The sequence below is a fragment of the Podarcis muralis genome, chromosome 1 (assembly GCF_964188315.1).
Source record: "Podarcis muralis chromosome 1, rPodMur119.hap1.1, whole genome shotgun sequence".
In the NCBI taxonomy this organism is placed as follows: domain Eukaryota; kingdom Metazoa; phylum Chordata; class Lepidosauria; order Squamata; family Lacertidae; genus Podarcis; species Podarcis muralis.
The window spans coordinates 115,361,055-115,374,966 of record NC_135655.1 but is presented as its reverse complement, the minus strand read 5'-3'; the positions used below and the strand labels follow the sequence as shown (position 1 = coordinate 115,374,966).

At 43.7% G+C, this 13,912-nt stretch overlaps 1 protein-coding gene across 2 annotated transcripts in view; it reads right to left on the bottom strand.

Annotated features, from left to right (window-relative positions):
- Nucleotides 1-359: 359 nt before the first annotated feature.
- WIPF1 (WAS/WASL interacting protein family member 1) overlaps nucleotides 360-13,912 on the bottom strand; it is a 64,028-nt gene continuing 50,475 nt past the window's right edge. For both annotated transcript variants that reach the window (XM_028749260.2, XM_028749265.2), the window contains exons 5-8: nucleotides 10,681-11,448; nucleotides 9,244-9,465; nucleotides 6,696-6,809; nucleotides 360-4,953 (exon numbers count right to left, since the gene is read on the bottom strand). In XM_028749260.2, coding sequence (XP_028605093.2) covers nucleotides 4,898-4,953; nucleotides 6,696-6,809; nucleotides 9,244-9,465; nucleotides 10,681-11,448 — 1,160 coding nt within the window. In that variant the 3' untranslated portion in view covers nucleotides 360-4,897. The remainder of the gene's footprint in view (nucleotides 4,954-6,695; nucleotides 6,810-9,243; nucleotides 9,466-10,680; nucleotides 11,449-13,912) is intronic.

The following is a 13,912-nucleotide window of genomic DNA, read 5'->3' as shown; positions in this document are numbered from 1 at the left end:
TATTCATAATACAGAAGAAATCCCTCCATAGGAGCTGATGGGAATTGTAGTATTCATCTACATGTATCTACAGGGATCCGTGATATACAGGATGTGAGTGGGCCAGCCTACATGCTTACCGTAATTACAATCCACATGGCTGGCTACTATACAACAGGCAACAACAGTTTTGTTACTTCACTTTAGTGCCGAGGTGCAATCAAGAGGAAGTTCAGCATATTTAAGACGCCATTGAAAATAGTATTTGGACATGGCTAATATTTTTTTGAGATTGCACCTTTGCAGGATCAGTGTAAAATGATTCCAACAAAGAAGAGTTGTCCAATCACATTGAGTGTATCCTAAAAACACACAAACAGTTGCTCCAATTTTATTTTTATTTTTGCTTTGGACAGACACGAGTTTATTTGTTACCTGGTTTCTCACAATTTGAGTCACAGTGATAACATATTTTAAGATATGCATGTTAATAACACAAAGCAAAGTCAAATAGAAAAAAATCTTATTTACATTATGGGCATTGTTTTACTCTAATACACCTGTGCAATCTCATATATAAAAAAAGTGGTGAGTATGTATTATATCAGAGGTTTCCAAACTTTCCATGTTGGTGACAACACTTTTTAGGCATGCATCATGACACAGTAATTCAGTTTTACTAGTAAACAAGAGGTTAAAGTAAAGAACCCCTTTCCAGTCCCGGGAGGAGCATGGGGAACGTTTAGAAAGCTCTGTATTATATAATGGAACTTGCTCTGTAAGTTCACGATCCATTTGATTCATTCTCTCACATATAAAAACATCTGTAGGGTTTAAAACTTTTGCTCATTTTAAGACCTCGGTCTTAAACTCATTCATTTGGAAGTTGTTTTGATCTATGTAACTTGCCTGAATATACATACCAAAAAGAGTATTTTAACAAGTCTTACTGAAATCCAAAATATTTCTATACAGTGGGCATCAGGGTTAGATGTTAAGACAACCAATAGGAAAAGAGATGGGGCTCAAACACTACACCATATATAAAGTACAATTTTATATTTGAAATTCTGGGGGCTGTGGGAACATGATCTAATTTTTGTTGTTGTTTTAAAAAAGACAGCAGCCATTTGGATATTTTAAAAGTGGCTTTTAAGTAGCAGTAAGGCACCACTGGGAAGAATCTTTTGCTTTCTGCTGTTTGATCATTGTACATAGTCAAATAAATATTTACTCTAAAATGTCTATAATAAAATGATATGCTAAACTTCAAAATGCTGCTTCTATCAATGTATCTGGTGAAAGAAAAAGAAATATGCTTTACACCAAACAAGTCCTATTATTGTTTTTCCTTTGAAGTATTTCCTGACAATACTTAACATATACACACACACACCAAGGAAGATTCCTATTGGAGAGAAAGTGCTAAAATGTTATCCTCTGAGGAAGACGGAAGCTCCAGGTTTTGCTTCTCTCTCTAAAAGGCCACGTTGCATTCTAAATGCCAAGGCTTTGGTTAGAATTTCAGATAATATTGCACGGGAATTAATTTGCCAATGGTACAGACAATTGGCAGGATAAAATGAAATCACATCACAGAGTTTCTAAATACCATAATCCTGAGAGTTTCTGAGCGGACGTTGTTTGTGAAATCACCAAATTTTAACCACTGCATGCTTATTCCTTCATTTGTCTGCCCTCTTGACACCTCGCTTTTCATTACATGGCTGTTCCTTGCTGTCAAGCTTTTTCACTGCAAAGATCCAGACTGACTAGCTGAAGAACACAGCTCCAGAACTTCACTCACTCAATGAATAATCCATTGGCAGCAACAAGGAGTAGATAATGCAACCAGCTCCACTCTATTGCATAACCAAATTTCTAACTTGAGCGATCAGTTGAAAGCAGTATCGTCAATTTCTCTCTGCCATCTTTAATCAAGATATTCAAAGAGGGAATTTGCTCTTAAATCAGCTTACACAAAATGTACAGCTTCCGGAACATTTTTTAAAATTATTTTTTTAAATCCCCACTGTAAAACTTTGTACTTCATTTGTTCTTCAGAAGGCTGAAGTGTTCCATTCCAGGAACAAAAACGTAATAATTTAACATTTTACATCCTGCTTTAAAAAAATAATAATACACACAATACTAATTGAGTTGAAACTGGAACTGTTAATTAATACTGCATATATGTAAAGTTAAGTGCATAGGAAAAGAGTCTGCTGAAAAATCCATTATTATTGTAGACTATGCTTGATCCCAAAAGGTATTGCAAGACGTTGCTGTGCTTATGGCTGAAAAAAGGTCTTTCCAATTTTGCAACGAGACCTGTGTGGGTGGAATCTTTGGGTCCCTGAAAATATTCAACTGCAAGTATTCCATCACAAGAGGGGCTCATGGAATGCACCTCAACATAAGACCTAAAGCTACGCAGTAACTTTTTTTTCCTTTTAATGAAAAAGTCATAAAAAAGCTTTTACATACATATTTCTGTACAGACAGATTGAAAATGCAAAGCAATGTTTCTCCATCCTAAAGCTCCAGCCTGCTTTATTTATCATCAATGGGAATGCACATAGTCTAAAGTAGTGGCTTCCTAACTTTCTTCCCACAGATCACTTGATAATTGCTATGGGTCTTGGCAGACCTCTTGATTATTATTATTTGCCTGCTGTACCAATTGTAACGAGCAATTACAATTGCAGTGTGAGCTTTAGTTGAGTTTTTATGGCTTGTTTTTATTTCTTATATTGTACTTTACTATTATTACCATCTGAATTCCATTAAATTCAAATTGTAAGTGTTCTTCACAGACATGCCACAGACCACCTGAATGAAGCTCATGGACCACCACAGTTTGGGAACCTCTGGTCTAAAGCAAAGTGCAACCTTGGCTGCACCATTGTGAATATTTCTGAGTTCCTCTTCAAATCTTCCCCAAAGATCTAAGTATACTTTTCATGTGCATCTCTAAGGAAATCTTGCTCCAACTGTTCCACCACAACTTAACTTTGGATATTATTATACTCTAATACACATCTTCCATCTTCCCACTTTTTCATTCATGGCATCACCAGGAAAGTCATCCTTCTGTCTCCAATTTGCATAGTAATGTGTACAAGAGAGCCATCTTCAGAGCTTCCATAAATAGTCATTCCATTCTCAATCAATTAAGGACCACATTTCTCTCATGTGTGTAAAGGTGAATCGGTTGTGAAAGAGTAAATGCACTGATCAACTGTCAGAATGACAAGAAAATTCCTGCGAAAAGTAATGAAACTTTGCAACAAAGCCGTCACTTTAAAATGCTGTCCAGCTGTTTTGCACCTCATGGAAAGGAAAGAGCTTGAAACAGGTCAACCAAATGGCTCTTGCGGACACTTCCTGCTTGCAGCTGGATGCTTGATTAACAGCTGCCACATCAAAGGAGAGGGGAGTGTCTTCAGCACACAGGAGCCAAAATAAAAAAAATCTTTTCATAGCTAAGAACAGTTCCAATGGTACCATGAAAGAAATGGAAGCTCAGGGCAGAAGTGTTAGCAGAAAGCCACAGAAAGAGTCTTATTAGCATCTATTGTTGCTTATGTACACTAACTTTGAATATTTGCCTTGCATAGTTTAAAGGAGAGAGCTTTACAACGATTCATTTTGCAGAACCACCAATTCAGAAACCACGGGGTAAAACTCACCCCAGAGGAAAAGCCCAACAGCATAACTGTTAGCAAAAGAAGAACTTAACTTCCAAGATGACAATGACACCTTGAATCTTGTTGTTTTGTAGCACCCGCAAGCCCCAAATTCTTTTTTCTTCTTCTTCCAAAATATGAAACTCCACCAATCCAGCTGTTTGGCTAGAAGACACCCCAGTTTCCAATGCTGAAAAGTCCACCTGCAAGATCTTAGCTGTTTGTTTGTTTTTTTAATAAAGAAAATGGAGATCTTCTGAGCACACGGTCCCTGCGTCTGGGACGGAAGGGAGGACCTGTGTACACAGTATTTGGTTGTAGACACCTCCCTCCTTCCAGCTAGATTTACATGCTTGGAAGCCTGCTTCCGTGCACGTACTGCCCTGAATTGTGACATAGGCATTTTCGGTGGATTTGTTAAAAGTTGCTACTGATGCTTTGGCAAACACAGAGCAACATTCTTTTGGTCTCTGAAGGACTACAATTCATTAAAGTTTTAGCAGATTGCCTGAGAGAGAGAGTAAGAATGTCACACACAATGAATCCCAACTCTTTCCAGAGACGGAATGTATTAAAAGTTGTGCCATGTAGTTCTTTCCCCCTACCTCTAATCGTCAAACTAATTTGATCAATTTGATCAGTAATCTCAGACAAGACTGCAATTGGGGGGGGGGGAGTGCTACGAATCATATTTATCATGGAAAGAAATACAGAAGGTTGTCAAGGAAGCTATGTTTCAGGTTAATGTAACAGAGACTTGAATTTTGTAAAATGTTATTGTCCCACAAGACAAGCTGAAAGTCTTGGCTCTTTTTGATGGTACTGGCAAGACTTTGACTGAGCTCCAAAATGTGATCTATACAGTCCCCACTATGCCTTGCAAGACAGTTTTCAAGGTAACAATAGTAATAATAATATACCACTCCCCCAATATTAAGCACCTTATTGGAACCAAGTCCCCATTAATATCAAAGTAACTTAAAATTCCCATAAATGGGGATTTGGATTACAGTTCACAAAATCTTTGATTTGTAGAACCAAGGTGGAAATCGGCAGGAATAACCTGAGCAGGATTCTGACGGCTTGATCTGAAAATGATACCAAGAGTGGGATTCCCCAGCCCCTTCCAAAAAAGTGCGGCATGAAAGGAAATCTTTTGACAAGACTGCTGGGTTCAAGGGAAATTTCAGAAAAGCAGTCACATCCCCAAAGAGGTCAACAGTCCCACTTCACCTTGGAATAGGTGGAAGTGGTGGAGCACCTCTTTCTCTACGACTGGATCCACCTAAAAGGCAAAAGAAAAGAGATTTCACCTTATTTTTTTATTCACTGAAGCTTATGCTCAAGATATTCAGTTAAAACATCCCCATTCAATTTTTAAAAAACTCTTCTGTTATTCATTGAACTAGTATTGGATGGATGGATATGAACAATACAAAAATATTTTATGTCGTAATTACATGTAGCTGTTACAAACGTGTGGCTAGCTAGCCTACAACATTGTTCATGTATACACGGTGGGCGGGGGAAGTTGTTTATTTCAAACTGATAATAGTATGGCACCCATATCATTGCCCAAAGATGTGGGCATTCATTTATAAAAGACACATTGCTGGTCAGGTGGGTTTTGAAGGGTTTTCAAGCACCACAAAAACTTGCAAAAAGTAAAAAATGGCAAAAAAGAGAGAACACCTGCACGAATGAGAAACAATATTTATTTATTTTTGGTACTGTTTTCAAGTCTAAGAAAATCCACTACAGTCATACCTCGGGTTACAGACGCTTCAGGTTGCGTTTTTTTGGGTTATGGACCGCCGAAACCTGGAAGTACCGGAATGGGTTACTTCCAGGTTTCGGCAGGTGCGCATGCGCAGAAGCGCTAAATCGCGTTTTGCACAGAAGTGCCGAATTGCAGCATGTGCAGACGCGCAGCTGCGGGTTGTGAACGCTGCGGGTAGTGAACGTGCATCCCACACAGATCACGTTTGCAACCCAAGCGTCCACTGTATCTACTCCAACCTAATTTTAATGAAAAATGTAAACTGCACATGGTAAGCCACAAGGCTTAGCAAGACCATGCAAACTGGTGGACTGGAGAGGAGGAGCTCACAGCCATTTTGGCCCTCCCCAGTCCCTTTTGCTACCATGCTAAGATAAACCATGGCAGAGACATCACCTTGCCAACAAAGGTCCGTATAGTTAAAGCTATGGTTTTTCCAGTGGTGATGTATGGAAGTGAGAGCTGGACCATAAAGAAGGCTGACTGCCAAAGAATTGATGCTTTTGAATTATGGTGCTGGAGGAGACTCTTGAGAGTCCCATGGACTGCAAGAAGATCAAACCTATCCATTCTGAAGGAAATCAGCCCTGAGTGCTCACTGGAAGGACAGATTGTGAAGCTGAGGCTCCAATACTTTGGCCACCTTATGAGAAGAGAAGACTCGCTGGAAAAGACCAGGGTTGGGAAAGATGGAGGGCACAAGGAGAAGGGGACGACCGAGGACGAGATGGTTGAATAGTGTTCTCAAAGCTACCAGCATGAGTTTGACCAAACTGCGGGAGGCAGTGGAAGACAGGAGTGCCTGGCGGGCTCTGGTCCATGGGGTCATGAAGAGTCGGACACGACTAAACGACTAAAGAACAACGACATTATCCATACTGGGACTCATGTTTAAGGCCTCCTCTCACCACTGCAAGCTAGTACAGATTTGGGTAAGGGAGATGTTTTCAGAGGGAAAACTAACTAAAGTTGCCGCCTTTTCCCTTCTGTTCATAGAAACCTCTTCTAGATCAGAGAACCTTCCATGAGTGGAACAACACAACTAAATACAGTCCAAAGCCATTAAATACAGGGTCTAGGAGTACCCCTCTGTGGTCACTTGTGCAATTTAGGTGTGTCATTTAATAACATGAACAACCTTTCACATGTACGTAGTGATTTTTGAGTGCTCAAAGCACTTTTTAAATAACTTCTGTGATCGCTCCCCAAATGCTCTGCTACCAAGCACATCAAGAAAGAATACTTACTTCTGTTGTCATTCCTTGCTAGTTTACTGGGGTAGCTTTTGTTCATTGGCACATACGGCTCTGGAGGTGGCAGGTCAGACATAGGATGGAAGGAAAATCTGCTCTCCCACTCATCTGGAGAAAACACAACAAGAACAGGCTTTGTAGAACTTTCTGCAATGTCATATTATACACAGGCAACCGCCGAACCCTGGGCATCGAGGCTCAGGGTTGAATCCAGCACACCTTAGCTGCGCACCTGTGTTTTTAGGGGAGTGCAATCCCAACCACCACGGGGTTGAATCTCTATTTCCTGACCTGCGCCTTTTGACTGACCAGGAACACTTCTGTCTAGCCGGGATTAAGTTTTAATTTCATCCAGTCTGCTACCGACACCAGACACTGAAATAGCACTGAGAAAGCTTCCTCAGATTTAGATGGAAAGGAGAGAGGGAGCTGGGTGTCATATACATACTGGTGTCACTGAACCCTAAAATTCAGGACCACCTTTCTTAAAAGAGTGGGGTGGGGAGGGACAGGATAGAACCTTGAGGGACACTACAGGCCAACTGCCAAGCATTGAACCTGAGTCCACCACAATCACCACATTTTGGACCAGAGCCACTGTAAAGAAGGCATCCAAATCTCATCCCAGTGCAGTAGCCCTGAAGGATACAGGCCTTTTCTGCTGTGGCTCCCCATTTGTGCAATGCTCTCCGCAGGGAGGTTTGCCTGTTGCCTTTGATATACATTTATTGGTTGCTAGGCGAAAACGCCCCTCTTTAAGAAGACCTTTGGTTGATTGTCACCCAATGCCCCTTTGAAATGTGCTGGGGGGCTGGTTATTGGGTTGTTTTTGTTTTAATTATGTATTTTCTGTTTTTATATTGTTATTTTATCCTGTGAACTGCTCTGAAGCCTGTGGGTATAGGGCGGTATACAAATTTAATTGGTAAATAATAATAATACAACACCAAAAAGAAAAAAAAGCACTGCTAACTAAAAGTGCTCATCTGCATTAACGCAAAAAGGGCACACGCATTCTACCCCACCCAACTAAAAGACGGGATTTTTCCAGGGGCCTCTGATTCGATTTGTGCTACCTCATACAAATCCCGCTTCACTTCTGACAAGCCAAAAATCTGTCCAAGACATCCCACTTGACCTCAGGATTCATCCGAATCGGGTGCACACCCCTAGTATCATTCTACAATACCTGGGACCCAAACAACATTCTTGCAGTGTCGGTGTTATCAAAATGTCACCACCCGCAAGCGTGTGGGAAGGGCTCCTTAAAATCCTTGCGGTTAACGAAGTCCTCTTCAAAAGGTAGGTACTTGAGTAAAAAAAGCATTACAAATGGTCTATGGTTTTTTTAACTGGCACAGGAACAGGTTTGCTCCATTTTAAGAATTTGTAGCCTGAGAAAAAAAAAATTAAGGACTACCTCAATTTTGGTAGCAAATTATAAAACGTTTGCACTGAAGCATTAAACAGTCGTTGAGCTCCCCACCCACCCCACCCCCTGAAAGAAGGTCTCAAAAAGTTGCTAAGCTTGTTTTTGGGAGATCACGGACACTTCCTTTAACATGTAAAAATCTTGGGAGGTTGTATAGTTACAATGGAATGGACTTGGTGGTGGGATGCAAATTTTTATTCTTATTTATGTATGATTATTACTTTGCCAAAATATAATACTACTACTACTACTACTACTACTAATAATAATAATAATAATAGTTTTAAAAATGTAAAAATCCTCCCAAAGAGAGGACATGGGGGCAGAACCTCAGTTTCTTAAGTATTTTTAATGCTTTTTGAGGATTTAGGGGGGAAACTGCTCCCCTCTCCCCCCCCCCCCCGCCTACGCCCATGCCCACAATATTACAGTGTTTATGCAGTTAATTCCTGATAAATTGGGTAACTCCACTTTTTCTAAGTTTTTGAAAATAACCAGACATGTAGGTGATGTTAAAAGTGTGGCACTTGCTGTTAAGAACTTCATGGTGAGTGCCGACACCTCTTTTACTCTCACACACAAAAAAGCACTGCAAAAGAGCATATCAAGAGGGCGGAAGAGCAAAATTGCAAATTCTTCCATGTACAGCAGTGGAGAGCTGTCTCCCACGTGACTGGATGGAGTTCTCTCCCTCTCTGAAGGAAACCCTGGGTTCCACCCAGACGGAGAGAAAAACCCTCCCCACGCGCAACTGTACACGCAAGGATTCTTGCAGATGTTCTGCTTAATTCACGGAAGTCGCTGGGCGCACGCAATCCTGCTCTGAAAATTGGGATTGCAGGGTGATTGCCACACACACTGTTATGTACTGAAGTTCTCACCCTGGGCCAGCAGGGGGATACTGTAGCTAGTTATGCAAATAAGGGATCGAAAGTGACGTCCAGTGATTGGATAGTTTTAGCAAAATTGTTACAGTTACGTGTACTGGAGCTCTATATAAGCAGGCTGGCTGAACCCTTCAGTTCAGTTCTGTTATGCCTCTGAATAAACCAGAGCTGTTTGAAGAATCGCTGTGTCATCTGATATGTTCACCCACAACTTAACACACACCATCGCATGAAGAATCCTGGAAGCCGTTTCGCATGGCGGACGAAGGTGGCGGTGGTGGGGGAGGCGCTCCAGAAGCAGGCCTGTCAGGAGGAAGTGGAGGAGGAAGTGGTCCGCCTCTGTGTTTATCAAGCCCGCCTCTGGAAGGAAGCTGTGGGGTAGCTGGCAAAGCCCGTGAAGTGCTACCGTTTCTGCTTATTGGCGGCGGAGGTGGAGGAAGGGGTCCTGGATATGAAAGAACAAAGGAATAATAATAATAATAATAATAATAATAATAATAATAATAATAATACAGTGGTACCTCGGGTTACATATGCTTCAGGTTACATCCGCTTCAGGTTACAGACTCCGCTAACCCAGAAATATTACCTTGGGTTAAGAACTTTGCTTCAGGATGAGAACAGAAATCGTGCAAGGGCGGCGCAGCAGCAGCAGGAGGCCCCATTAGCTAAAGTGCTGCTTCAGGTTAAGAACAGTTTCAGGTTAAGAACAGACCTCCGGAACTGTACCACTGTAATAATTCATACCCAGCCCATATGGCTGGGTTTCTCCAGCCACTCTGGGCGGCTCCCAACAGAACATTAAAAATGTGAAAAAACATCAAACATTAAAAACTTCCCTAAACAGGGCTGCCCTCAGATGTCTTCTAAAAGTCAGATAGTTGTTTATTTCCTTGACATCGGATTGGAGGGTGTTCCACAGGGCGGGTGCCATTCCCGAAAAGGCCCTCTGCCTGGTTCCCTGTGACCTCACTTCTTGCAGTGAGGGAACCACCAGAAGGCCCTCAAGCTGGACCTCAGTGTCTGGGCTGAACAATGGGGGTGGAGAGGCTCATTTCGAAACAGGGGCCCATTGCCCTTTCTTATTCTGAAAGGTATGACTCACACCATAGAACATACCAGAGACATACTCGAGAACATCCTACACAGAAGGAACAAGAGGCCATTTATCTGTAAGCAGAGAGGCGGGTATTTGCTGTCTTTCTGTATTAGCTTTCTAACTTCTCTCTTGAAGCAAAGGGTATCTTAACAGCAATTTGGAAGATCCATGGAAAATTCTCTAGCTACACAACACACAAAATTTCACACACCGCCGTGCTAAATTTTATACACTGCTATTATGTCCCCTTCTCACTTCACCCCAATGTTTGCATGACAGTGGCACCTCTGGTTGCGAACGGGATCCGTTCCGGAGGCCCATTTGCAACATGAAAAGAACCCAACCCACGTCTGTGCATGCGCTGGTTGCGATTCGCCACTTCTGCGCATGCACGTGGCATCATTTTGCGCGTCTGCGCATGTGCGAGCGGCGAACCCAGAAGTAACCCTTTCCGGTACTTCCGGGTCGCCGCAGGACGTATCCTGAAAGAACGTAACATGAGGTACAAGTGTATGTATTAGGGCATTCACGTTGTCACTGGAAGAACGCAGGGATCCTCACCTGATCTGCTGGGCGGGTCTCTGACGGGAGGTGGCGGCCTCTCTCCTGGTGGCGGAGGGAGAGGTCCAGAGCGACAAGAGCCAGGCAGGCTCGGCGGAGAAGGACACGCTAGCGAGATATTCCTCTGAGGAAGCCGCGGCATCTCATCATTTCCGCCAGACGTCGGTGGAACCAGAGGCGGGCCTGGCCTGCTTGGAGGTGGTGGAGGAGGGACCGGAGAGCCAAAGGATGGCCGAGGCGTGGAAGGAACCGGAGGCCTGTTGTTTTGAGGTGGAGGAGGCGGGGGCAAGGAAGCTTCCCGGTTGAGAGGTGGCCTGCTTCCTGCTGGGGGTGGCGGCGGCGGAGGCTTGTCTTCTGTCGGCCTGCCTGGGGCCGGAGGAAGAGGAGGCCTGTTTGCGAAAGGAGGAGGATGACCCCCTTGCGACGACTGGCGGAGGGACCCTCCGAATCGATTTCCGGGGAAAGGCGGAGGTGTGAGGCCTAAGCTGACTTGCCTGCTGGCTCCGGGCACAGGAGGGGGTCCTCGGTTGTACAGCGTTGATGGGACAGGCCTTGGAGTATTTGGCACGGGAGGAGCGCCCATATCGGCCCTGGAACCAGGGTCAGGTCTCGGTGGAGGCATTCGGCTCCTCTGTGGCTCTGGAACGGCAGTTCTTTGCCCGGGAGAAGGGCCTGCAAACCGCCCTGCGCCACCTGGGAGTGAAAAGGGCTTTGCAGACGTTGCTTTTCCTCCCGGTGGGAACACTGGAGCCCTGCTTCCTGGAGAATCTGAGAATGGAAAGAAATCAGTTTGTCATACAGAACCGAAACCACAAGGAAAAGGATGGATTTTGAGCCCCCTATGTATAGCCGCCGATATATGCAAACGTTTACTGCAACGTGAACGGTAGCATCCAGGGAAGGCTACAGATCTCTTAAAAAAAATAAAAAATCCAACAGAGGATGACCGCTGTCAGCGCGTATGCAAAGCATGCTCCATTTTCTTCATGCTGTTCGGGAAGCAATGGATCCTCGATGGTATATTCCCTACTTGACCGACAGCCCTGCAAATACAGCTCTGGCTCAATGCAATTTACGTATATTTGGGCTGGCAGAAGGAATTTCTCTGCTGTCCGGTTACTTGCATTTGTCTAGAAGAGGCAGTCTCACAGAAAAACTCGGGCTCGTTAAGTGCTGTGAGATTAAGAGGAGAGCCATAAATAGCCTGTGACACAACAGATAATACCAGCTCTGAAAGACTGTGTTGTATCAAACACAGGCTGAAAGACCTCCTCATGCACTTTTAACCAGCACCGCTACATCCAAGCCTTATGGGAGACGCCTGCAATCAGGAAAGTACAAATCTGACCTGCCTCAGCCACTCCAGCTTGTTCTCTGACCCATGAATGCAACCATGAATCAAGGAAACTTTATCTCACAGTGCAGAATGCATACTGTTATTCCTTTTGGAAGCCTCTCTGCTCTGCAAGGTGACTTTTACAGCATCATTTTGCATTTTGCATTTAATTGTAAGCCATCCTGGGAAAACTCTCTTTTCCCCATGATGGGTGGTATAGCCATGTTTTAAATAAATATAATAAAAATATTGCTGCGCTAGATAAACCAGCCGTACAAACAGAGACAAAATGGATGTATTTAATGCCAGCATTGCCAAACACACATTCTCCCTTTCTGTCACAGACACAGGTTAATGGCATGTTACCAATAATATATACTATCCATAATCTATGTAAGTCAGTCTATACTGGAGAAGCAATCGGTCTAGTGGCTTAAGTAATACTGAGGGAAGCAGAGTTCAAACCTCTGCTCGGTCATGCAACTTACTAGGTCAGGCATAGGCAAACTCCGGCCCTCCAGATGTTTGGGACTACAATTCCCATCATCCCTAGCTAACAGAACCAGTGGTCAGGGATGATGGGAAATGTAGTCCCAAACATCTGGAGGGCCGGAGTTTGCCTATACCTGTACTAGGTGCATGGGCGTAGCCAAGGGGTGGCAGGGAGGGGCAGCTGCCCCCCATTAAGTAAATAAATAACAGCTCTTAACTAACTGACCAATCATGTTGCAGATGGCTCAGTTCTGCCCCACCCCCTGCCCACAAAAATCTTGTCCCGCCCACAAAAATCCTGGCTACGCCCAGGACTGGGTGACTCCAAATGTTTTGGGGAGGGAGGATTATTGGGTTGTTTTTGTTTTTATTATGTACAGTATTTTGTGTTTTTCTATTGTGATTTTATCTTCTGAACTGCCGTGAAAGCTGCGGGTATATGGTGGTATACCAATTTAATTAATAATAGTAAGTCAGCTGAATCGACCTTCCCAGAATTGCTATGAGATTAAAATAAGGTGCCCTCACATCCAAACCCCCAAGCTGCACAAAGCAAGGGTAAGATGCAAATGTGATAAAGAATAAAATAAGCTAGAGCTGTAGGAGGGAGGGCACAAAGAAGTATTTGCCTATGATACAGCTTTCAAGGTAGGGAGGCAGACCACCGAGTAGGCGAGGAGAAAAAGAAGATCTGTTTGTGGGTCTTGGCATAAATGGCAGGTGCTTTGCAGTTTACTTGGCTGCTGTGTTCCCACTGGAAAGTGATGCTGCACGCAATTTCCATACAGTGGTGCCCCGCAAGACGAATGCCTCGCAAGACGAAAAACTCGCTAGACGAAAGGGTTTTCCGTTTTTTGAGTCGTTCCGCAAGACGAATTTCCCTATGGGCTTGCTTCGCAAGACGAAACGTCTTGCGAGTTCTTGCGAGTTTGTTTCCTTTTTCTTAAAGCCACTAAGCCGTTAATAGCCGCTAAGCCGCTAATAGCCGTGCTTCGCAAGACGAAAAAACCGCAAGACGAAGAGACTCGCGGAACGGATTAATTTCGTCTTGCGAGGCACCACTGTACTTATTTGGAGGGAAGGGGAGAGAAGAACGGAAAAGGTGGCAGACTGGGACGAGTGGAAAAGGGGGGTTCAGGGAGCAGTGAAGAGCGCCTGGATTTCAGGTGAGAAAAGGTTCTATGCATCATTTAACAAGCAGCACTCATTCCTGAGCAGGCATTATCAAATGAAACCTCCATTCTGGTCCGCTTGGCACCAAGAAAGCCGGTCAGTCAATAGCTCTGCTGTTCCAGTGTGTGTGTGTGTGTGTGTGTGTGTGTGTGTGTGTGTGTAAGTGAGAGAGAGAGAGACAGAGGAAGCACCCAGGATGGATTTATTGTATTCATATTTGGCCTTTCCTCG